Source organism: Mchenga conophoros, linkage group LG1, assembly GCF_057382185.1.
Source record: "Mchenga conophoros isolate Kocher_MC1m ecotype Shallow Benthic linkage group LG1, M_conophoros_male_GT1.1, whole genome shotgun sequence".
Lineage (NCBI taxonomy): Eukaryota > Metazoa > Chordata > Actinopteri > Cichliformes > Cichlidae > Mchenga > Mchenga conophoros.
Genome location: NC_140526.1, coordinates 11,658,181 through 11,684,980, shown reverse-complemented (window position 1 = coordinate 11,684,980; position 26,800 = coordinate 11,658,181). Strand labels below are relative to the sequence as shown.

Below are 26,800 nucleotides of genomic sequence, written 5' to 3'. Positions count from 1 at the left end.
TCTAGAAATAAGACCCAGCTCTGCTCTTATTACACAGCGCATTTTGTTGACAAGACCATTTTTAAAAGTTAAAATAATATGGGCCCAACAATAGCACCAAGCCAAAAAAGGACCACCTGACACCAGCTCTGGGACTGTGAAGGACTGGTTTTGCATCACTTGGTACCACCCTGTCAGATCAATGTGTAATAACTGTCAGTCACTTCTCATGGGATCATGAAGACGTGACATAAATGGGTAGCTCGCTTCTGACAACATCTGGCAAGCAGCAGTGAATGGGGTGCAGACTTAATGACCAGTCAGAGAGCAGAGTGTAAAAGAGGACCGTTTCGCTGTTATCTATTAAATAAACACTCATAAATTATAGTCAGCCTCAGTGGGATAAGTACAGACTCTGTGGTCAGTAGAAAACCTTGAAAATAAGGTTACTGTAACTATGGAACCCGGTTGGAAACAGGCAGGCACGCAGCCCCTCCCCTCACTAACAGTCGAACACATGAAAAGTAGTTGATACGCACAACACCGAACAGCATGTTATGAGAGGTCAGTCGAGAGGGAGAGGTCAGCCAAGCTGCTGTTTCAGCAACGTCTAAGAACTGTATCATTTTCAATGCTAACATGGGCAGCGCACACAACTAACGTAAGCCATCTGTTAAGTTATCAGTATGGTAGTGGCTATTGGCTAACGTGGGAGCTAAATAGGAAACATTACCTGTCCTGCCGATCTAACATTAATTTGACACACTGCAATAAATCATGTCTAAAAAGTGTCCAAGTCCCAGACTGAAGAAGGGGAAGGTCAAGTAACTTAATAGAAACTCATTATATTATATTAGATTATATTAGTATAAACATATACACATGCTGTATCTTTCTGCACTACAACTTAAAAAGAGTGACGCCACTGATGTTATTTTTATTAATACAGACTCCTGGATAAAGTTTGTTAGTGAGGTGCAAGCAGTGAACTCTGGTGACCTCACATAACTACTCCTGCTTAAAGCAGAGGCTGGCATGGAAACGTTTCCCACATCTCGTGCTGTTGGCTCCACAGCTTCATTATAACAGTTTACCCCTGAGAATGTAAAGTAATGCACTTTCACTTTTGATTTTTCTTTTCACTATGAATGTTCTTCTGCTAGTCATTGTTGTGAAATCCACCTACACTTCTTACCCCAAATTAGCAGCACATCATAATGTTCCAGTCAGTACACAGTACAAAAACTGGTTGTAGACATTTCTCTCATTTGTTAGGAAATCTTCATGTTTTAACTTTTTTTTTTATATAAACTGGTACAAAAATAGAGAGAGAGGAAAAAAAGAGCAGCTTTGAGTTAATTACATGGCCCAAATGAACTTAAATAGTAGTTTGTAAGGTGCAAGAGAAGGAGGAGGGTGTTAATTATTCACTTTCCTATCCAGTTCACAGCTACTGGCCTTGCAGTCAGGACTTATTTATAGCTGCCTATAATCAGCTGGGGTAATGCATAAATGTTTTGCTGAGGTAATTCTTAAGTAATTCTTCAAATACTCCGAGACTGATGTGAAGGAACAGAAAACCAAACCGGAGAGGATAATTGCTGAATCATTTTATGCTAAACTAACAAAACACTCCTGGGAATCTAAATTCATATAATGATTGCACGGACTTCCAGAAATGTTAAAAAACATATCACTTTACAAAAGTGCCACTGTCAGTACAGGCTCCGGATATCCCTCGAGTTACAGCTTGAGGCAATAAAAGCCGTGTTACAGGCCAAGAAATGTGCAGCCACATGTACCTGCCATTGCCTGGGGTGAGTTTACACTGCCATGACCGAGTGTGGGGGAGGTGGAAACCTTTTGGCACACTATGCTTCCATTCTTTGCCCTTAAAAAAAAAAAAAAGACTCCACAAAGTAACCCACAGGTGCTGTAACACGAATTTGTTCCCACCGTCTTTGCCTCTAGGTCTTCTTCTCTTGTCACTCCCTTTACTTTCTGTCATGGACAGTTGCTCTCTTTTGATTTAGTTTCTCCTGCCTTTTGCTTTTATTTCAACTCTTTGCTTTCACTTTCTCCATCTCCAACAATGACACATCTAAACATGTTCTCTCATCCACTTAAACTAGTTCTAAACTGGTAATATTCCTGGCACCTATATTGTAGAGGCAACAGAGGCTTAACACCACACTATCATGAGTAACTGAAATAACTAACTCCACGGCTAATGAATCATCCTTGGCAATGGATGGTCTCCACAGCATTTTGAGTGCGGTGCATGAGGTGCCAAATCTAGGAGCTTTTTCCCGGCATGTGTTTCAGTCACAAAAGAGAGAGAGTAAGAGAAGGAATGAATACCCATCTACTCTGAGTCAACCATCATGGAAAAACATCAAGGTTTTTTTCTTTTTTTGCTTTGGGCATTTTGGCCCTCTTGCACAACTCCCATGCCGTGAAATGACAGAGCATGACCTAAAAGATGGGATGAGGACAAATTGAGGTTACAACTTTGACACTGTGTGTAATAAATTCACCACTAGCATAAAATATTTCACACTGGGTTATTTTTGTACGATACCTCCAAATACAAACACATTTTTGGTGTGGTGTAGCTACGGTTTGAGGACTGGCAAGTGGGCCGCGCTGGAGTTTGTTTGCTCAGGAGAGCTCAATCGTGCAAGATGTTTGCACAACAGGCCTCTTCTGTACTGTGGGAAATCTCTCACATGGTTGTCTGCCTGGCTAGCTGACTGGGAAGCATGAGGATGAGTGTGTGTGTGTGTGTGTGTGTGTGTGCGCGTTCATTGAGAAATAGCTTGACGCAGGCTGCCCTGCAGTACTAGTCCAGCCCCTTGTACTTGTCAGTGGAACAAGTCTCAACAGCTACAATAATGTATGACGGAGTCAAGTGGAGGAGATAATATTAAAAAAAAAAATTAAAAAAAAAATTGCAAGGGTTTATTCAGGCTTTTCTTTTCCCAAATAACTCCTCCTATGATTAGGTCATAGGCTATTTCCTGTAATAGCTGAGGAGATGTGTGTGTATACTTGTAGGGGAAGGTGTGAAATACTAGAAAGGAAAACGTCTTTTTGTCATAAACATTCAAATTAGTTGCATGCCACAATAAGCATTAATATCACAAGTAATAAGGGGGGATAGTCTTCTATTGGGGTTATACACACATGTACCACAGACTCCTACTCTCAAACAGAAATAGCACATGCAAAGGCTGACGCGTGTAGACATGACAAACATTCAAGGCATTCTAGAAACACACGCAGGAAACATAAAGACAGTGTGTCTGTGCACATCTTCACATAACTACAGGAGGTGCAATGATTCCCTGCCAGCAGCCAGTGCGGAGAAGCTTATGGGGGGTGGGGCTGGCTTTTCAGGTTAAGGAAGTTGTGACATGCCCCTCCAGTAGGCCCATAAATCAGCCAGCTCAACCTCACTAAGGATGGCTCTTGGGAAAAGAGACACGGAGCACACAGCACATACACAGGCACACAGGTCTCGGTCTCAAACACATACACACGCGTACAACAGTACCCGACAGTGCGCGTGCCAACACACACAAATAGCAGGAATGCACACTTTGTTATGTAAACGGCTGTGGCACTTCACCTCAGGCCTTACATGACACACCTCCCACTATGAGGTTGAATGTGTGTCTTTGTGTGTTTAAGGTGTGAATGTTGTTAAGGAATTATAATTGTATCTTCAAAATAACACCTTCCGGTCTCAAAACAGTTCACTTGAAACCAGTTAAAAACATAATTCTTTTTTTAATAATAGAATCTATACAGCAATCTTTTTCAGGTGTGCAAGCTTTCAAATTTCATTTATAGCAATGGCAAGGGATCAAGAAAACAATCAATGCATGTGCACGTCAGTGGAATATGCCTTTGATACAAAGTTGTAAAAGAAAAGCATCCTTATATAGTATATAGTATAAGGGGAGACTTTCTTTCATTATTACAAGGTATGATCATTAGGGTGCAGATGTAAAATAGACTGGACTCATCTTCGAGGCAGGCACTGCTTCCATTACCACTGTCACTTGTGACCACCTGCACATGTGCATCTGTAATGTACACTGGATTTCCTCCAACTCAAGTTTGAGAGTTGCCATTTTGACACAGTGAAGGCTTTTCAGTGCACTGTGTGTAGGCGCACAGCAACAAGACACGCACCACAGTTCAAGTTATGTTCATCCTCAGTTGCCTTAGGATGTTAAAGTTGAACTGATTCTAAACTTGACCCTCGAAATGAACTCATGGTGCACAAAGTCTTGTTGACACTGAAGATCAGTGTGCTTCTTCTGAGTTTGGATGCTACAGACTTTTCCACTGAATTCTTCCCTTTCATTTTTAAATCCTAACTGGAAACCAAGCACTTGTCACCAGTGAAATCTGGGTCAGTTTAACACAGAAATTGTGTTCAAATTTGAGCTCACAGTGATCACAGACATACACATGTAGGTGACCAGAATACACCTCTAGGGAGCAATCTGAAAATAACAGCAATGCTCAAATGTTCTTCTTCTTTTCCTTATATTTCAAATTGCTGGCATGTCCCAGTCTTTGAAGTAACTTCCGCTTAGTCATGCTGTTGTTCATACAGCTGCCTTTTGGCTGATCACAACCAAATTTCTACTCAAAGCTGTGCAAAACCACAAGTAACGATTAAACTCTAAAGATGTCATCAAACTCTTGGAATTGTATACCTGAGTCTGTGGTTCCCGGTGTTTATGACATGGCTTTTGTGTCACAAAACAAGGAACTATGCAGTTCAAATGAGGTTATCTGAAGACACTACAGTATAATTACTGTCACTGATCAGAAAATGTATTAAACGCTCACACTTCGACTGAACCAACGTGTGTGTCTGCTGAATGAGGTGAGCGCAGACGTGTAGACACATAAAAAGCTAGAAGAAGATGATGAAACAGTTAAGATGAAACAGTTTCTATAAAGAAACAGTTAAAAAGTCAGCGGATGAGTCATTTTCAGTCCACTTCTTAAAATGAAAACAACGGAATTTGAATGAAAACAATGGAATTTGAATGAAAAGAACAGAATTTGATCAAAAACAAAAGAATTTAAATGAAAACGACGGAATTAGAATGTATAGAACAGAGTTTGAATGAAAGCAACAGAATTCTAAAACAAACAATAGAATTGGAATAAGAGTAGAATTAGAATGACAACGACGGAATTTGAATGAAAACGAAAACGACGGAATTTGAATGAAAACGACATGAAAACGACATGAAAACGACGGAATTTGAATGAAAACGACAGAATTTGAATGAAAACGACATGAAAACGACAGAATTTGAATGAAAACGACAGAATTTAAATGAAAACGACATGAAAACGACGGAATTTGAATGAAAACGACAGAATTTGAATGAAAACGACAGAATTTGAATGAAAACGACAGAATTTAAATGAAAACGACATGAAAACAACGGAATTTGAATGAAAACGACAGAATTTGAATGAAAACGACATGAAAACAACGGAATTTGAATGAAAACGACGGAATTTGAATGAAAACGACGGAATTTGAATGAAAACGACAGAATTTGAATGAAAACGACAGAATTTGAATGAAAACGACATGAAAACGACAGAATTTGAATGAAAACGACATGAAAACGACGGAATTTGAATGAAAACGACAGAATTTGAATGAAAACGACAGAATTTGAATGAAAACGACAGAATTTGAATGAAAACGACATGAAAACGACAGAATTTGAATGAAAACGACATGAAAACGACGGAATTTGAATGAAAACGACAGAATTTGAATGAAAACGACAGAATTTGAATGAAAACAATGGAATTTGAATGAAAACGACATGAAAACAACGGAATTTGAATGAAAACGACATGAAAACAACGGAATTTGAATGAAAACGACAGAATTTGAATGAAAACGACAGAATTTGAATGAAAACGACAGAATTTGAATGAAAACGACATGAAAACGACGGAATTTGAATGAAAACGACGGAATTTGAATGAAAACGACGGAATTTGAATGAAAACGACATGAAAACGACGGAATTTGAATGAAAACGACGGAATTTGAATGAAAACGACGGAATTTGAATGAAAACGACATGAAAACAACGGAATTTGAATGAAAACGACAGAATTTGAATGAAAACGACATGAAAACAACAGAATTTGAATGAAAACGACATGAAAACAACGGAATTTGAATGAAAACGACAGAATTTGAATGAAAACGACAGAATTTGAATGAAAACGACGGAATTTGAATGAAAACGACATGAAAACAACGGAATTTGAATGAAAACGACAGAATTTGAATGAAAACGACATGAAAACAACAGAATTTGAATGAAAACGACAGAATTTGAATGAAAACGACATGAAAACGACAGAATTTGAATGAAAACGACATGAAAACGACGGAATTTGAATGAAAACGACGGAATTTGAATGAAAACGACATGAAAACAACGGAATTTGAATGAAAACGACATGAAAACAACGGAATTTGAATGAAAACGACAGAATTTGAATGAAAACGACAGAATTTGAATGAAAACGACAGAATTTGAATGAAAACGACATGAAAACGACATGAAAACGACAGAATTTGAATGAAAACGACATGAAAACAACAGAATTTGAATGAAAACGACAGAATTTGAATGAAAACGACAGAATTTGAATGAAAACGACAGAATTTGAATGAAAACGACATGAAAACAACGGAATTTGAATGAAAACGACAGAATTTGAATGAAAACGACAGAATTTGAATGAAAACGACAGAATTTGAATGAAAACGACATGAAAACAACGGAATTTGAATGAAAACGACATGAAAACAACGGAATTTGAATGAAAACGACATGAAAACAACAGAATTTGAATGAAAACGACATGAAAACAACAGAATTTGAATGAAAACGACATGAAAACAACGGAATTTGAATGAAAACGACAGAATTTGAATGAAAACGACATGAAAACAACGGAATTTGAATGAAAACGACATGAAAACAACGGAATTTGAATGAAAACGACATGAAAACAACGGAATTTGAATGAAAACGACAGAATTTGAATGAAAACGACAGAATTTGAATGAAAACGACATGAAAACGACAGAATTTGAATGAAAACGACATGAAAACAACAGAATTTGAATGAAAACGACAGAATTTGAATGAAAACGACAGAATTTGAATGAAAACGACAGAATTTGAATGAAAACGACATGAAAACAACGGAATTTGAATGAAAACGACAGAATTTGAATGAAAACGACAGAATTTGAATGAAAACGACATGAAAACAACGGAATTTGAATGAAAACGACATGAAAACAACGGAATTTGAATGAAAACGACAGAATTTGAATGAAAACAACATGAAAACGACAGCATCTGAATGAAAACAACAGCATCTGAATGAAAACAACAGCATCTGAATGAAAACAACAGCATCTGAATGAAAACAACGGAATTTCAATGAAATGAATAGAATTTGAATGAAAACAATGGAAGTTTAAAACAAACAGAATTAGAATGAAAACAACGGAATTAAAATTAATTGGAAAGATGTTTTCATAAGAGACTATTTTACACACAACTTTGAGTTTGCAAGTTGAGACGGTTACGGTCCATTTTATGAGAAGGTAGACAGACCATTTTATAGACGGTATAAACTTGGCCAGCAGTAATTAAATAATTAAAACTTGCTTTGACAGTCATAAATAGAAAAGTTTGTGTTGTGCTGGCATGTTTAGGGTTTGGTGTCCATCTGCACCCATCTGTGGAACCAGTAGTGACATAATTAGACAGAATTAGGGTCAAAAGGACCTCTTTTGCTAGAGTGCAGCAGTCTGTGCAATAGTTCCTCCTTCTCCTGTTAGCTGATGAAATTCTGAGTGTGCAGCTCTGCCTGACTAAGATGCTGTCAGAACGAAAGATGCAGCAATTACTCTATAGCATAGCCAGTATGTTGATGCATTGGTGCGTGCATCCGGCCTTGCACAGTGGGAGAAAGTGAAAGAGCCTGACCCTCATATCTCTGAGACGCCCTTGGGTGAGGCATTTGACCCCCAACTGTACCAGTGGGGCTGTAGTGTGCAGCTTCCAAGTTTGAATCTGGAATTTGGTAGCTGTGTGAATATGGAGGAAAGCATTTACTAAAAAGATTATTCATCCCCAGTGTTTCTTCTATACTTGGTTCTGTGCAAAGGTCTTGAGCCACCCATAATTTCTTTATATATTTTGCCAGGGGAATAGGTGCAGCGATTTACTGCAACATCCGCAAACATACATGGAAATACAGGGTATAAGGCAAAAACAGAGTTTGTACATTTCTGATATTTGCTACGATCGCCTCTGCTGTTCAACACAGCCTGAACCTGAAGCTTTCTTGTGGTTTCTTTAAGTGGACTTCATGAATACATCTCTTAAAAGACAGTCAAAATGTATTTTCTCTTTGGATGTTGCTTGGCTTTTGTTCCATTCTGTGTCAAGATGATCCTATACTGTTGAGGTCCTGACTCTGGGGAGGCCAATCCAAGGGTTTTTTATCTATCCAGGTATGCTTTTACTGCATCACAAGAACATCTCGCTTCTGGGCATCAAAATATAAACGATCGAAGGGGATGTTCAAGACTTTTGCACAGCGCTGTATGTGGCCAGTATGTTAAATGTAATAACTTCTTTCATGTCCCTGATGGCATCCATTGAGGAAATAGCAATCCAAGGACTTTGAATATTAAAATATAGACAGTAAGTATATATAGATCTCTTCAAAGCTCTCTTTATACAACACCCCACCAAAAAATGGCAATCAATACATAAAAAATGAAAGCAGGAAGCCTGAAAATAACACCACCTCAGGTTACAAAGATAGCAACGACCAGAAAAATAAAGTGAAAACTTAATTGAATCAAACAGACAGCTACTGCCAGAATAGAACTGTTTGTCAATATAGCCAAATGCAGAGCTGTGTCAAGTAAAATTTATAAAGCAGCCAAGAACTTGGAATAAGCTCAAGATTCTAGCGATACCACAAGTCTTGTTGAAATTTCTTTTTTCCTTTTACGGCTTTCTCATTCCGAGAGAGGAGATTTATCCTGAGTTTTTGTACTCTGCAGAGGCAAAGACTCGGCCAGAGGTCAAACCAGTAAGACAGATAAAAACAAGAGATTGTCTGGAGGCCCATTAAAAGAAAATTGTTGTAGAGGGACAGAGACATTCACGTCCTGCCTCCGTGGTAGCAAATGGAGCAATGTAAGGGCTGGTTAGAGGAAACAGTATACGGATCATATGTCTGTGGATCGGGACTATCATATACAATACCTTTTAGTCAATTCACAGTTCCAAATCTGCTATTCATATTTTCCATCATTCTCATCTTGGATACTAAAGTCAGTAAAAGAGAGGAAAACAGCTGCCACTTGTTTTGTTTGCTTAAAGATATTTCCTCAGTTCTCTTTTTCCTTGTGCATATTCCTTGCTCTTTGTCACCGCTTTGCTCAGCCACAGGATGAACGTGCAGTGACGAAGCCATATGGGGAATGTGGTTAGACTAAATTCTTGTGTTAGCACACAGCTATTGTTGTCGAGAATTTAAAAAAAAAGCCTTCCTGGAAATCACAGCAAGCGGTTGTCTCCGTGTCTGCACAGTTCAATGAAAAATATATACATATAAAATCTCCTTCTCCTAGAAGCATTGCATCATTTAAATCCTTGCATGATTTTTTTCTTATGGGCAAAATCACAGCTTTTGAAAATGGTTTGACATCTTTTGTGACACACTAGTCATTTATGCTCTGCTGCACCTGTCTTGTAAAATGGCATCAGGGCATCTGAGCCTCTTCATTAATTCATATAACCTCATCACACTGCATATTAATGACCACTCCACTACAATAAGTCCTTAACTTGTGATTACTGCAGGTGTGGAGAGGGTTAGAAACAGTCATGTGACACATGCGGACACACAAAAGGGTGACTAGAGAGAAGATTTAACATGTTGACCTACCTGCCATCATCTTCTGGGCTTCGTATGGCTCCATGTAACCATCGTTCTCAGTTGTCACTTTTTCTGTGGTGGTCTGAGTGCCGCCAGCCTGCTCGGCATCAAAAGGGTCCGCGTAGTCTTCAAGAATAATGAGCTGTAGGAGATTTTTAAAAAAAGAAAAGAAATAAGGTCAGGTTGAAGGAGAGAAAAAGTTTGAAAGAGCAACCGGGGAACACTGCTGAACACTCAACATGAGTATGGTGCTTTGTGACAGACACCACTTTGGCCCCGGACAGTACCAAGCAATATCCACTGAGGCAAGCCAGAGAATAAAGGGTGAAATACATAAATAATGCCCCACCTCTGCATGCCCCAGCACACCGCCACAATGCCTCAGCTTTTAGCCTTACAGCACACTCTGCTACTGCTGGTTTGCCTAATTATATGATAGCCTTGTGACAGGCCTACATTTCAAAAGTAGAGGAAAGAAGACCACAACTGCTCAACTTTCTTAAGAGAAACAATTTGGCAGATTTATCCCGAGCTGGCAGTGAGCCACGGCTAATTGCAGTCTTGCTTTTTTGCTGAGCATTTTGTGCAGTGGATGGCAATTAGGTGGATGTCCTGAGACCCAGAAATACAGCTCAAACCTTTAGGGAGCAAAGCTAGCCCACTTGTACAGTGCCTTGGGGGGATATTGCTTTCCTTGAAATGTTTGCTTCATTTATGAGCACACCACTTCAAAACTATGGACCTTGAATTTGAAAGGATATAAACTCCCATTTGAACCATCTGTCCTCTTGAGCACTGGCTCTAATAAGGGTGTGTGACTGAGGTCATTTGGACCAGTGGCTAGAAAACGCACTTTTTCTCTGGAGCCTCTGTCTGCTCCTACCAATCAGTGGTTACAAGAGAAGAGAAGGGCAGGGCAGTGCGTGTTACGTAATCTGAAAACATGTTAGTAAAAGGGCCTTTTCTTTTTTTTTTTAAAGGTCAGTGCACAAACAAGAAAACACCTAAATGACTGTGTGAATATGTACGACTGGCACTACACCCAATGAGTCATGTGTAACAGGAAGGGATTTGGTCTCATTATAAACAAGCTCATCACTCATCTGGTGGATGGGAGCGGGAGGGGCAGAGTGGAGGTGGACTGAGGCTCATGCTCGCCATGCTGTGCCTCCACCGAGCCAGCGTTCTTTTGAGAGAAACCTCTGTCCATTTTTGCCGCAGAGAAAGCATACTCCCCGAAAGCCAACTCCATATCCAGGCCACCCATGAGAGTGCCACACACACACACACACACACACACACACACACACACACACACACACACACACACACCTGCCAACCCTCAGGGAAGAAAATGCACAGATACACCCTCAAAATTCGTGCCAGAAACGCAGGAATTTTAACATCATCGATCAAGGTTAAGTATCATTTAATGCAGTCACACATTTAAAAAAAAAGAAGAAAAAGACATCTTGAAAAGTTTCCAAGTATTAAATGCAAGTTCACTGTCTAGGGATAATTTGTAAGCTGCTTAGTGACAGGGAAACGCTGGCAGGTATATTCCTGCTCAGATCATCCTCACTATATGTGGATTAGGCTATAATAGCATAGAAAGTAAAGCACCGCGGATGTGTTCATAGCAGCTACTCTGAGTTAAATCTGCTTTCTTCAGTATTCACTCTCCATCTGTTTGGGGAAAATAACTAGGACTTTTCTTCTGCCACAACATAATTATGGGTTCCTTGAATGTTTTGCTGCTGTGAATTCAAACAGCGGGAAAAATCCAATACAAACATCGTCCTGGTTTGTTTTTGCGCTGCAAAAGATATACATATTTACAGAAAAGCGAGATTAAAATTCAGGCAGTCTGATAAGTGACATCTTTGCAGCCCAAGAGACCCTAAAATTATGCATCAGATCCAGTATCATTACCAGCTTGCACCTTCTTGCTTGAAAACAGCCATCGGTAATCATATTATGTGGCAAATCCACTTCAGACACAGAAACTACAAACACAGCCAAAATCTAAGAATAAGTAACCCTCATTAATAAAAACTGGATTCTCCTTAATGGCAAACAAGTCCAGTAGATATCTTACTGTGGTTTACTTATTGCAGCAGAGTGACTCTTAAAGTGACTTTAAAAGGTGTATCATTCATTTACATAACTGCTTTCCTCCAGATGAATTCACTTTAACACAATACAACTGCACAGCAATGTACGAGTACAAGCTAGAGCTCCCATGTTCACATAGCAAAAACTATACTATACTGTATGTTTACTCCTAGCAGTGTGTTAGCAGAGCTCCCTGCTTGAACTCAATCACCTTACCACTTAATGCACCTTCATCATGGGCCAAAGGATGTTTGAGCAAATTTCAGGAAATAATGGCAATCACTCGAGTAATGCGTGGAACCACACCAAATGCATGACATCATACTTTGCCTTTCCTGTTGACATAATGTAGGACAAATAAAGGCTGGGCACAAAACTTCTGAAAGAGAGGGGATGGATGCGATCGTGGATAGAAACCAAAGCCATCATTTGAGATTCAAACGCCATCCTTTGTTTTGCCAGAAGCTTGAATTTAAATTAATCAGTCTTGCAGTCTACCAGTGCTTAATGTTCAAGGCTTCAAAATGTTAGCTGTTTAACAAAGATAGTAGCATAGCACGGGTGGGCAGAGAAAGCAAAACACTTCACTCAAACGTAAGCATCATTTTACCTTCCTAAACTACAAACATAAAACAGCTATGTGCAATCAGTGATAAGTGGGCCTTGAATTCTTCTTCTCTGCTTATCTGCAGGAGCTTTCAGTATTTCAAAAACCCTTTAAATAATTTAAAACATTCTGTTTTGGAGCTACAATCAAGAAATCTGTTGGACGGATTAAAGGGATGCATCCACACTTGTGATTAACAGTACTATTAATCATGATCTCTCATTCCTGCTCATAAGTGCTTGTCATAATGATTTGCATGGTAAAGTGCATGTATATATGAGGCTCAAAGCTGGGAAGTAAATGGTTTTTCGGCATGTTGCTTGTGTTTGTATTTCAGTTAGAACCGAATGTGAACTCATCTTTTTTTAATTCAAAACCAAACTTAAGTATCAGACCAACTAGTTTTCAGTCTCCCCACCAATATCAAATGAAACTATGTAGTACTGATATATCGAGGTCATCAGTTAAGTTTCATTTTGAGTTATGAGGCAAAATCTCATTAAAAAGAGTGACACTGAGCTGTTTGATAAATACCTCACGGAAAATTGTAGACTATATGATCATTATTATTATTTTGGTCTTTAGACCAGTAATGTGTACACGTATGGTATTTTATTGTCATCCATAAGCTGGTAAGAACATTATGAATTTCATCCCACGCAGGTCATTGTTTTGCACTTGGAGATCTCTAAACTACTCACAGTCAGATAAAGTCTATTTGGTGCCATCATACAAGCCCTGCAGTCCAATTCAAGATAGGACAGAGGAGGTGGTTAATATATCCAAATTGTTCCAATGTGTTCTTCTTGTCCCACTGCACTAATGACTACTTGTCAGTAGGACGAACAAGGGGCTTTGAGGAGAGGGGTGCTAGAGAGCAGTGGCGTCGCCTGGGGACACACCATCTGCCTTACGGCATGCCAGGGTGTGTCAAGACTGCAGCCAAGCCACACTTGTCATGAAAGTAAAATTCCCCCCTCAGCACAAGACTGCAGTGCCTCCATATATCAGGTCTTTGCTAAGCTGTGATGTAAGTCTATATAAATCTCACAAAGCCACCTGACGGGCTTAGGCCATGTCCCTGTGGTATCTAGGTCCTTTACTGGTCTGCAGCATAGAGAGAGAACTCACTCAATTACTTTCATTCCACAGTTCAGATTTCGGCTGGCCACGTCTTATACCTGCCAGAGCTCTGGCAGGTATAAGACGTGGCCAAGGAGATAGCAACAGACTTCTTGAACTGCACTGCGGCTCTCAGGCGATGAAACCGACTTCAAATCAGTGGGAACAGAGGGAGAACATTAGCAATGGAGGGAGGCTATAATAGGCACCTGCCACTTTGGCTCAATGTCCGTGATGCTAGAGCTTCTAGGATTACACTTTGATTTTACCCTGGTCTTCCATTAGAAGTGAGAAAGCGCAGGCTGCGATCCTCCAGCAGTCTTAAAGCATAATGTGTTTAGTCGGCTCATCAGATAATCAAGAACAAAAGAATCCAAACGAAAAAAATTGAAATCCACAAACTGCATTAGATGAAATTTGAGCACAAATGGTTTAAGGGCAACACAATAGATCGCTGAATACTGAGCAAGCTACATGTCCATTGTTGGCATTTTACAACCCTAATCCATCAGCAAATGGATGGTTTTTTCAGGAAACAGAAAAAAAAAAGACTTTAACCATAAAAAAAAAAAAGAGGAAAATTGGGATTAACACCACTCCTGTTAAATAAACGCAAGCAGAGTGATGATATTAATGTCATATACACATGAGGAATAGAATGCATCAGAGGCTAGTCAGGGTTCAAGCCCTATAACTACCACAAAAGTCAGCAGGCTGCAGAAAGAGGGAGAAGGGAGAAAGAAAAAAAAAAAGAAAGAGGACTGACGTGTGTGATTTATGTCTCGCGCCACAAGGGATTTCAGCCACCGATAACCTAATACAAGTCTGTGCTTAGTGGGTCAATTGCATTAAGGCATTTCAAAAGGCTTCTTTGTTCTTGTTGCTCTTTTGTTCTTCGGTGTAACAAAAAAAGGAAAACATGCCACTATTTAAAGAACAGTCAAGTTAAAGAATATAGGAGGGGAGGGGAGAAAAGACAAAAGCTGAGGAGACACTATTGGAGACTGACTTGTATAAAGAATGCTTTCTCCTGTGGGGTGGAAAAAAATGTTCATGTAAATCCAAACTCAGCAAGCTGTACCTCATTGAAATGCCTCTGCTGATAGCTCTCCCACCTTATCGTTGTCTATAAACACAGGATGAATGCTGTGTGGGCAGTCATCCTAAGATAACGTGGCTACATTTCCCCCCCCCCCAAAGAACATACCAGTGAGAAACACTCCCTCAAGGCAATTTATTTAAGCAAAAGCGATCACAGGCTCTCTGTTGACATAACACAGTTACCATCAATAAGATACTTTTATGTTTCTAAGAAGCAAGCACAAATCTGGTTACATTTCATTGAAAGCCCCTTGTGCAGTCCTGAGCTTTGCTGGGTTCTGCATCTCCCAAATAGATTAGGTAGATGGAAAACTGGCTTTGCCTCTAAAGGAGAGACGGTGCAGGAGTGCAGTTCCTACCATACAGGCCTGACATTAATGAAACTTTATTGAAATGTTTCCTAAGAAACATGGTTGCTGTTAGAGCATTTTGCCTCTTTGGAAGCTTTGAAGAGCGATGTGCATCCTTTAAAGGCCTGCTTAGGAGTCTGCAGGGGTACCTAATCAAATTAATATATTTGCTCTAAAGGCGCTGCCTTGCAATCAGTCACAAGCTACTGCAGTCCATGCAGCAATGAAGAGCACTTCAGTGGAAATAAACAAAAACCCTGTTTATTTCAAGGTGTGTTCATTTGATTTGCTTTTAATCTAATTGGAGAATCAGTCGAGAGCAGCAATTCAGTGTCAGTAAACATGCATCAGCAAGGCAAGAAAAAAAAATGGAGACTTCGAAGGAAACAAGATAAAAGCACCCCCCACACTTCTTCAGAGCATTTATAGCCTGATCAGGAGTCGCGCTGTAAAATAAACAGAAGCCCCTTTCATTTTCTTTTCATAGCACCATTTAGTGTACCAGCAGCTACTATTAGCATACTCAAAAATACTGCAGCCCATGCACAGCCATCAGTTGTGCACGTGTCGTCCTCAGACATCTGCATTGTGGGTGCTGACTTATTTATTACACCCCACCCCTGTTAAGATTTAGACCACATTAAAATGTTGTTCTGATCTCTGCACTCTTGCCCATGTGGAGCGGCTTTCGCACGCCAGCTAGGGTGAAGCTGGTTCTTTTGGCACAAGTGATTTAGGCTGTTGTTAATCATGGTTTGCATGGGAATGCTTCCAGATGCAGCAACAGCAAAACTGATACCATGCGTCACAATTCAGTGGAGAGACAATCCGGCAATGTAGAAAACAGTTGAGTCAGAAAGGAAGGGGATGTAAAAGATATCAAGTACACCTGGATCGTCCCCACACCGGCACTGTGAGAGCACCATTAACTGTGCAGTGAAATAAAGACAGAGGAAGAAATACAACTGTCAACCACAATGACAGCAAGTAAAAATGACAGAAGACTATGTTATTTTTACCTTTTCGTGATCTTTTTTCAGCTCAGAGTAGACGTTCTGGAAGTTCTTTGTGAGCTCATGAGAATCAACTTGGATAGTTGATACTCATGAGTAATGTGGACTGATAACGAACACTTTTGGGAGTGATCAAGGCCTTGCTGAAACCCATCTCAATGTGTGCATTTGTGCAACTTGAGCAGACACACTTGTGCAGTGTTTGTAGGTTTTAAATATGGTATGTTTTATATCTGTATAGCATGTGCCTTTATACTAAAGGTTTAACTATGTTCAGCAAGTCTAATCAGCTGCTAGTGACCCAGAAAAGCACACATTTCACACTTTAACATCACCACCTGTGAGTAGACTTCTTTACTAAGACAACTGCCAATCATGAGTATCAAATCATTTGCCTTCCTTATCCCATTTACAAGTGGATTAGGATTCTCACAGATCCTAATTCAATAAGGGAGATTGACAGAATCACATAGTGTAATTTTTGAAGTACTGCCTTTGTAGTGCAGAGTTCTTTTTAGACATTATTACCTTCCCCAAAAGCATCTTTAAAAGCAAATGAGAGTAGGCTATAGAACCTCTACACTCTAAACTGCATTTTGGTTGTACTTAACACAGAACACTGCAACCTCGACCACAATAATAGGGCAATTTAAACAATCGCTCCAATTAAAGCTGTCTTGTGCCTTTTCCTAATTTTATGTAGAGTGCTCACAAAATTAACTTGAAACAAAAGCTTGTTCTCAGTGATTATAATAATTATTAAGCCAGTCATCGTTAGCTATTGAAAAAAATGTATGGCTTTTTGTATCGACTTGTTGGGGGAAGCTCAAAAAGTCAGAAGAAAGACAGTGTAAGAAAATAATTTGGTGGCATTGGAAAAAGGCAAGAAGTAAGGGTTTAAATTAAGATTCAGAAATCATCCAAACAAGCTACAATGTGACATTTAAGCCACTAAACAATCAATTTTACAGGTCAAAAAGTAAGTAGATATAAGCATGTTTTATGACATGGTCTCTTATATTAATTGCTCAAACAACATTTCCTGCGGATCTACCTGCGGATCTACTCCACGAATAGTATCCAGTGTGGATTATTTCACATATATAAAGAGCTAAATCTGCACCCCCACTTTTCTGCAATTACCTACTCTTTCCCGATCTCCTGATAAATGCATATGCATAGTTTGTTAGCAGAAAACACCCCAACCTGTCCCCAAGGATCCCCTTCATTGAAACGCACTCCACACAGCCACTTAAAAACTCCAGCGAGGGGAAGGGAGGGGGGGGGGAGAGAGAAGCCAGCGGGTTGCACCCTGTAGAGGGGACGCTGCTTTTAATATGTGACAGATATTCAAGATTAAGTACTTGACGACACGCTTGACAAAATCCAATTTCCTTTCTCTGTCCCCATCCTTGTGTGATAGATTTATTGGCAGTGTTTCTGCTACATACACTAAGTGGTGCCACACAAGAGTCAAGAATAATTCAGGTACTGTGATGGAATGTAGGAATTTTCATTAAATATGATAATCCTGTGCTAGTGTGAACAAACAATTTGTCCTCAACACTACAGGCATTACGATATAATGCCTCGGTTTTAAGATATAAGAATAATTTAAGATGGAAAGAAAAAGTTGTCTGCCCACTGAATGTTTATGCTGGCATTTGCAGTGAAAATGCAATATGCTCCCATTTGATGGTTTTATCATAATGTACATGTAAAAAAAAAAAAACGCCATATTTTAGTGATAGCTTCTATAAGACAAAGTGACAAACAGGAGAATAGGGCTTCATGTAATAACACGATGGGATCCACAGGGAAAGAAGCTTTGATTATGAAAGTGTGATTCACTGAGCAGGGAGGAAAACAAAACGCACTGGCGGCGTTAAACAAAGCTAGAAATGTTTTCACGCTATGTGAGGATGAGCTGACTGAGACTGGGAGCTCTGTGGCCTCAGATTGCCTCTGCTTGGTGAGGATGTACTAAGGTTGCTATACACTGCCCACTATGACAATAGAGCTAGCGCAGGGTGGAGTTCCATACCGCTGCTATTGCTACGCGGCTTCCCACCTCTCTAAGGAGCATAGCAAACGGCAAGAAAGGCTACGTTCAGATGGTTGAGGAACAGTCACTACTCTGTTTCAACAAAGTTATGTGCCTTTTGCCACTTGAAACTTTCAGAATTCTCAAGTAAAAACAGCCACCAGGAGCATTTTATTAAAAGAGGGAAAAGCAGAATAGGCAGCCAGAAAAGAGGGGCAAGCACAAACTTGTCAAGTTAAAAAGGGAATGTCACCAAGTTGTAAACACTTCCTGTCAGGAAGGGAGCACTTCCTTAATCCTGGAGCAACCAAGCCACTCTGCATTTGCTACCATACAACTTCAGACAGTGGTTTAATTCTATTCCTTTAATCTTATCACCAAAACAACTGATTAAAAAAAACAAACAAACAGACTAATTTTAAGAAACAAAAGGAGTAAAACACTATCTTGTCTGCATAAATGATGCAGTAGCATTACAGCAGTTCTATTTCTTTTACTCAAATCTTCTCTCATTCAAAGAATGCATGAAATGAAAAGTCTGGAATCCCGCTCAGAAGAAATGGAAGTGTTCGGCTTCCTGGTGGGCACTTAGATCACAGGGCAGCTCTGTTTGCAAGACGGAAGTCTGGCTGCCTCCTGCAGTGTGACACAAAAACAACAGCAGCCACTTGCATGCACCAAATTAGAAAAGAAAAGAAAAAAAGCAAATCAGTCTATCTCTAGGACCTCTACAGCAAGGCAAAAAAAATAACTATTTGGTTACAGATGAAGTTTGCATGGCTTTTAAATCAGAGTTAGAGTGAGCTTGCAAAAATACGGCAAAAAGCCACTGCTTTATGCAAATTCTCTCTTTGTGTCTCAGATGGCATGCAAACTCATTTGTTTCTCTTTTAATCTGTGTGTGACGACCTGCCTGCAGACCAGGGCTGCCTGCTTGTACACTCAGCTACACACACTGTCATTAAACAAAACAGAGCCATGTGTCTACAACTCCCTAGCCGCCAGAGCTGCAGCACTAGTCTGCAGGCTAATTGTGACCTGGTGGAACTATACGACTGATGTTTCGGCGCAAAGCTGGAAAAAGCAAATCGAGCAACAAACACAACAGACTCCATCGGGACTCTTTAAAGTGGGAGGAAGGTTCCCTGTTGGAGAGAAAAGAAAATGAGCAAACAATGGCTAAGGGCCATTATTCCCGAGGCCTACAACTTTTATGCGCACGTGGTGGGATGGCTGGGGAAAAAAAACAAAAAACAAAAAATCCACTTTAGCCATGGCTAGTTATTACACTCAATGATGTTAGCTTACAATGTCATGATGTAAATTAAATGGATTTGTGTTTCCACCAAAATGATATCTTGACAAAAGGCAAAACCTTTCCATACTTTAAAAGAGTAACTGTTACATGATGGCTCACATCTTCCACAACAAGATGACCTCATACTGTTTTAGACGAGGTGGAGCTTAAACATTTGAGTTGTTAAACTCAGTGATCCTTCCTTCCGTTCAAAGAGCCCTTCTAAGATTCTTGTTCAGGTCAGGAATGCATTGTAAAGCTCTGTTATCAACAACAATAGAGCATAGAAACGGTGAGTATAAAAAATGTTTGGAATGAAAGACTACATCTGTGGCAGAGGGCAAATAAAACTTATTATTGGACAGTATGATTAAAAAAAAAATGCTGTAGATGCTTAGCATAACTCAGGAAATTCAAGGCATTCCTGAGCCCTTTAGTGGATACATGGGTCAAAGTGGAAATGAAGAAAACACTCTTACAATCAAGCTTGGCATATCTCACCAGTAACATCACTGTCTAGTCCTCATTGCTATGATTCAGAAAAGCCATAACAACACGCAAACTTAATTATGTGACACAGTTTAACACAATTTATCAAAATAGTGAGTCACAATGTGCCCGCAACTACCGAGCATGATTATGAGAAACAGCAGCTGCAAAACACAAGACAGCACGACACAGCTTTCACACCAATCTGTTGATTATTTCAACTTGGGCATAAAATTGTCACAGCAGTGGAAAAAAAACAACAAAAAACACCACACATCCCTTTTTAGTACTGCTATACAATAATTTCATTATACTATATTTATTCAACAATGCAACATACGAAAGACATGACTTTAAGATATATTCTTCCAACTGAGCGAACACAAATAGGTTCGTGAAAGACTAGAGAAACAGCTGCCAAACCGCACTGCTCCAACAACCAGTCAGGCCTGCTATCAACCTCGCCAGCCTCCGTCTGATACAAAAAGCCAGAGAACTGCAAGTAAAAGGTGAGCTATAACAAAACATGATGGGCTCTCATGTTTTCATCCATTTTCTGGCTCCCTGAAGAAAAGCACTCTCGCAGACCCAGGTGATATTGATGTTTGTGCTTGACATTTTTCCTATCACTGGCAGAGATGAGACCGTGAAAGGCCAGTGGGATGCATTTATACAACTCCACTGATGTCTGGAGTGCCAGGGTGAAAGGCCAAGCGGAAATATTCAGGGTGTGGGGAAATGAAGCTGAGCGGAGATTAAACATGCACTACCGGCAGTGTAATGTGCATGCAGTCCAGACAGTCTGACCAATGCAAAAGACAAGGAAATGTGTCGGTAGAAGTATATGAACTCGTACCAAGTTTGATGTTTTTGCATTCCCGACCTTTTTATAGTAATACAATCCCTAAACTTTACCCCAAGACAACAGCTATACGTGAATGCTATGGTAAAGTTAAAAAAAATAAGAAATAGCACATTAACTTTTCCCAAGCTGATCACTTTTAATGCATATGGCTGATAAGATTGGATTTTAACCCTAGCAAATGTAGGAATCTCTGTGTATCAGTCTCTCATTGCGTTTATCGACAACTGTTCACCAATCCAGTTCAGATACAAGGGAACATATTAATGGGAACTTAACGTGATTTTTTTTTTTTTTTGGGGGGGGGGGGGGGGGGGGGGGGGGGGCTGTACTATCTGTTGGTAATGGAAGACACTAGCAGCACATAGTACGTTCTTATATCCTCCAAGAATGCGAAAAACACTACCGATCTTGGGAGGGTATACCACAGTTTTTTCTCCTCCAGCAAAATCTATTGAAATTCAGAGTGAGGTCTTGTAAAAAGGTGCACAGAAGGAAAATAAGCATAGAGGATATCTGTCTATCCAGATGCCTCTGCAGGCTGCACAACAACTGTCTGCAAGCCTGATCCAACTACTCATTTCTATAGACAGAAATACAAGCTGGCTTGTGGGATCACTGAATCAAAGGTACTACGGGCAGTAAAAAGAGCCAAAGTTAGATGGAACAGCCGTTTCCCAGGTGCATTGACAGATACCGATGATGACAGGCACCACTCCGCCCAGATGCAGCACCCTGTCAGCTCTCCGTTATTGCTTTTGTTTACACATTTTCAAATGGAGCTCATCACCACTTTTGGGTGTCCTTGAGAGAAGTTAAGTTAGTGCTGAGTAGAGCGATGAGCTGGGAGATGAGGCCTTTAATTATCTCCAAGGCAGGATGATAATTGATCATCTCTCTCAGCTCACTGTACCATGAAGGGCTTGGCATCATTAAAAACAAAATGCATCACAATACTTTGAAAATATTAATCTATGAGTTAAACGCCATAGTCTGCATAAAACTCCATGTTAAAAGTGCAAATCAAAGTAAGCGCAAAAAGATTATTTGAAATTTTATGAGATGAAATGGAACACTTTGAAATTGTAAGAATAGATACAGTGTTCTCACTTCAGAAAATTCACTCCACTCTGCTATTGGCATTTCAGGCATTAGGCAAGCAGTGATATAATTAGAATTCATGAGTCAAGTAATTAAAACATCAATGTAACTGAGCAGTGCTGTTAAGGCACTTGTGCGCTTTTTACAGAGTCTCCTAGCAGTCAGCATTTAGTCTACAGCAAGACAAATAACTATCACTATGACTGGGAATCTACGCTTAGATATGTGCTACAAGGTGGAAACACACTTCTTTTTATCATTATGCAGATACCCCTACATTTGTGGTAACACAATGCCTAAAGAAAAATAGCTATGAAACTGTTAAACACGAAGAACTCACAAAGACGACCACCTACCTTTAACCTCTTAACATTAGGCTTACTGCAGAGATTGATGGAACACATAACTTCATTAACAGCATTTTTAAAATCCACACCAGGAGAATCCCTTTAACAAGGATTTACAAACAATTACCGTGGCCGGCAACAGTCGGAAAAGAAATCCTCAGCTTCCACACAAAATGTAATCCTCACAAAAGCCTCACAATGCTCTTTCAGGAAGTTAAGGAGCGTAGCTTACGGCATTTCAAGGGCTTTTCTCCAAATTTCTCATCCATCATTTAGAGAAGTAAATATATGGGACATACCCATGTTTTTTTGTGGGGGAAAGATTTGTGAAACAGTGTAATATTTTTTGGCAGCTATTTTTGCTACTTCATCTCACTCCTCTCTCCGTTACTGCACGTTTTTATTGAAACTTCATCACCTGACAAGAAAGCCTTAAAAACCTTCTCTTGACATACTGCTTAAGCTCCCCAGCTGTCAGTATTGATTTAGCTCATCTATAACACCAAACATGCTTCTCGGCGTGAGGTATTTAGCCCATACTATGCCATCAATTGTCTGTACATTAAAGCCATGTGTGCACATATGGGGAGAGAGGTGAAGCACAGATGCAAGTGTAATTCTAAATTAGTGAGATCTAAATAAGCTTCAATTAACAAGAGACAACTGTAATTTCTTTAATCAGCTAGAACAGCTGCAGTGCCTGGTTAAAACTGTGTATTTTCATTTCCTGCTTTTTCTTCTGATAACACATAGCTGCCTGATTCTCAAACCGGCATACCAAGTTAATGAGGTCTGATAAAAAAAATAGGAAAAAAAAGAAAACGAGCTGACAGTGTGGGAAAACAAACACTGAAACAGAATATCATTTTATGAGTTTCACTTGGTTCCTGTTTTTTGTGTTGAGGGTATATGGGAAATTCAGGGGATGGTAACAATCTTCTTGCGCGTCATTAAACCTGGACTTCCTTCGCGCAACACTCTTGTGGCAGGCTGCAGACACACTGGAGTATAAATGAAAGTGTTGAACACTCCAAATGTCACAAGACAAGTGTGAAAGGTGCTGGAGGAAGTAACATGCAGGTGAAGCCAAGAGGCACGCAAAAATTTTATAAGAGAGGTGACTGAGGCGTGCTCTGAGTTATGAGCACAGGTTTCAGTTAACAAGGTATGCAGAGACTGAAAATATTCTTAAGCTGGATCAATCTTATAAAACCACATGTCCTTACGCCCACTAATACCAAACATCTCAGCTTTCTCCAAATAAGCCCAGTGCATGGATTCCTGAGAAGCCTGGCATGACAGCATGCTCCAAGGCACAGCGTGTTGTCTGGCTGTCAGTCTCCACATTCACTCTGAGAAAGTTAAAAAAGCAAAAGGTGCGAAGTATGTGCTGGCAGAGCCAGGAGAGGATCAAATTAGAGCATAATATATCCATAAACTCATCACAAGTAATTTCCCTCTAAGACAGCAGGCTTTACTGCAATGAACATTCGCTAAATTGGTCTGTCTAGATAAACAAGATTAGATTAAAGTTAAATTAAAGCCACTGTCGAGATCACAGTTGCTCGAGAAGAAGCTACAGATGGGCTGACAGCAGTGCGTCTGCACGTGAAGGCTCAAAAGGTGAGCGAAAGATCATTTTTTGCATTAAAATGAAAACCGGGCATATCAGCTGACAAACTGAGCTATTTATCATACGGCATACAGTCTCTGTGGTGTAGCTTTTTACAGGGGCTGATGTCGCAATTCTGGTGGAAAGCCGTTGTGCGATTGTGATAACAAGTTCTGCCGGTTGTGACGATTAATTCCTCACAGCAGTAAAGTGCCATGTTCACCACACACGTTTTCCCTTGAGTAAAGTTTTAAACGAAATAGCTCTAATTTGGTTTTGAGGGAAACGATTTGTTCACATACAAATATTAGTGGGAGGCAGAAAGTTGTTGCTCTGTATACGACTCGGGGGCAGGCTGAAAGGACCAAACTTTACCCACCTTCTCCTTGTTGTCGAGGTCCGAGGGAGGTGAAGTAGGAGATTTAACGCTCCCTACGGGGACAGCCTGGGTGACCGTGACACCCCCGCCGGGAGCTGGGCTGCTCTTTTCGATTGTTTCCACCTTGATAAGTCGGTGCTTTGGTGACACATACTTGATATCCGGTGACCCCACAGTGTTCAAGCTCGGGGGGAATGAGATATTTCCACCTGGAGTGTACGGATCCTCGAAATCCAGGTCCTTTTGTAGTTTGTAGGCAGCGAGGATGTCCGGCTGAGCGGGACTCGGAAAGGTGGTCCCGGAGCTTGTTTGTTGGAAGCCAGGCGCACCGGGCACACCGGTGTGACAGTGTCTGTAGTCCGGTTTCGGAGGAGCCGGTGGTGGTGTTTTGGTAGTTTTGAATCCTAGGTGCTCCTTGAACCACTTGGCCATGCTGCCAGTTCATCGCTCTCAAATCAATTCATGTAGTTTAGTTCCACCTTTCGTGCCAGAGCAGCCCGAGTCTGGTCATCAGTGAGGGATTCTCGGGTCACACGCGGCCAGCCGACTGGCTTCGGAGCGTGTCGCCAGTCTCGTGCGACTCTGGCGGTCCAAAGAGGACTGCGCGAGCCGGCCAAAGAATAGCTACTGGCACTTTCTGATCTGCCCTGCCGCAACTCTGTCCCCGTCACACACACGCACACACTCTCGCGCGCACACACGCCGCTGTCGCTCTAAGCGCTCGGCTGCGACCCACGTCAGGTTTAAGCAACATACGAGCGCTTGTGCAAGAGGAACACACGCCCCCCCACTCCTCCACAACCTGCCCTCCCTACCTGAGAACACTGCACTGCCACCTACCGGACTTCGGGAAGCTTATCGTAACCGTCGAAAGCACAATCGCACCTCTGTGTACTAACCAAGTAGAGTCTAATCTCTAGCTTGTCTCTCTATTGGCATCCATGAGGACATGTTCTGGTAAATGCAGAGCATGTCTGAGCTTCTGGGTGTGAGGCAGCCGTTGAATAACACAGGGAGGTTTCTTAAACTTACTGCTGGTCCTTGACAATACTTGATGAATCGCTTGCTGCCATATAGTTGGAACGGTTTATGTTGACTTTGAGGTAGCTTACCAGTGAAATTGAGTCATTAAAATAAATAGGACCTGTCCCATTCTTGTGCAGTTGTCCAGACATATAAAGCAGTATTAAAAAGAGACCTTTTTTCACCAGTGGAGCTCAAGGGTAAACTGTCATTTGCTTATTCTTGTTGCTCTTTTGTCCAGATGGCCACTGCAGTGCGTTTTAATTGCAAACTGCATTGCAAATGACCAGCCAGAGCCTGAACTAAAATTGCGTACCTTCCTGCTAAGTCCATTATACAAATCCACGGGTAGAGGATGTGATTTGTTTAAAGGAACAATACAAGTAAACATCTCTCTCCAATGTGTCTTTCAATCTATTTGACTGATAGGGTTTTGGGGCCACAACACTAATTGCCTTTGCAATAGGAGGACAGATGAAAAAAAAAAGTCCCATTCCACCTCCCAGAGACAGCAACAGTCTGCATTAATGGGAGTCCTGGTTGCAGCGCAGCAGGTTTTTATGAAGCAATATTTCTTTTTAATAACACCACACACATAGCCTTGAGCAAGTCATGGTGTGCAGATCAGAGTTTAACCCTGGCAGGCCCCTGGGAGAGACAACTCCATGCTCTAGAGATCAAAACTAAATCTATTATTTCTGTCCTGAAATTCTGCCATTTCTGCACAATCGACTTGCAAAAAAAAAAAAAAAAAAAATCTGACCATTGTAATTCCCGTGCACTTTACGAGGACAATTTTACCTTGCCGCCAGGGCATTGAACTGATCAGCTAGTGTATCATGCATTTAAAAAATCTTTAAAAGACAAGGAATGGGTTGGGATAGGCTTAGTTATTGCAGCACTGTTCTTTTATTTCTGGGAAAAATAGCCTTTCAAACAGAAGAAGACAATAATTTAGGCCTCAGGTATATTTCAAGTTTGCCTTTACAGTACACACTGCATGTTTAACTGCTCTGCTGCATTTATTCGGACTCACAATGTAATAAGTACAGAGAGTGATGCTAGCTAATAACCTGTCTCCTCCTATAGGTCTAAGAGGATCAGTGTTAGGCAAGAGCAGGTGTGTCATTTAGGTTGCCAGGCTTGATATTACAGATCCTTTGTCCCACTGCTGCAAATGCATTCACCAGTTTTCTCCGGCTGCCTTCAACAACACTATTTAAAATGCAAACCCTGTAATCCAGCACCTCATAGGATTCAAATAGAGTCTTATGGAGCCTTCAAAAGCAGGGTTTGATAAAAATTAATT

At 40.5% G+C, this 26,800-nt stretch overlaps 1 protein-coding gene across 4 annotated transcripts in view; it reads right to left on the bottom strand.

Annotated features, from left to right (window-relative positions):
- shf (Src homology 2 domain containing F) overlaps positions 1-25,245 on the bottom strand; it is a 93,537-nt gene extending 68,292 nt beyond the window's left edge. For 2 of the 4 annotated variants that reach the window (XM_085260099.1, XM_085260017.1), the window contains exons 1-2: positions 24,469-25,244; positions 10,039-10,171 (exon numbers count right to left, since the gene is read on the bottom strand). In XM_085260099.1, coding sequence (XP_085116225.1) covers positions 10,039-10,171; positions 24,469-24,900 — 565 coding nt within the window. In that variant the 5' untranslated portion in view covers positions 24,901-25,244. Of the gene's footprint in view, positions 1-10,038; positions 10,172-24,468 lie in introns of all 4 variants that reach the window. The other 2 variants (XM_085260251.1, XM_085260180.1) reach the window with 2 other exon arrangements.
- Positions 25,246-26,800: the final 1,555 nt, after the last annotated feature.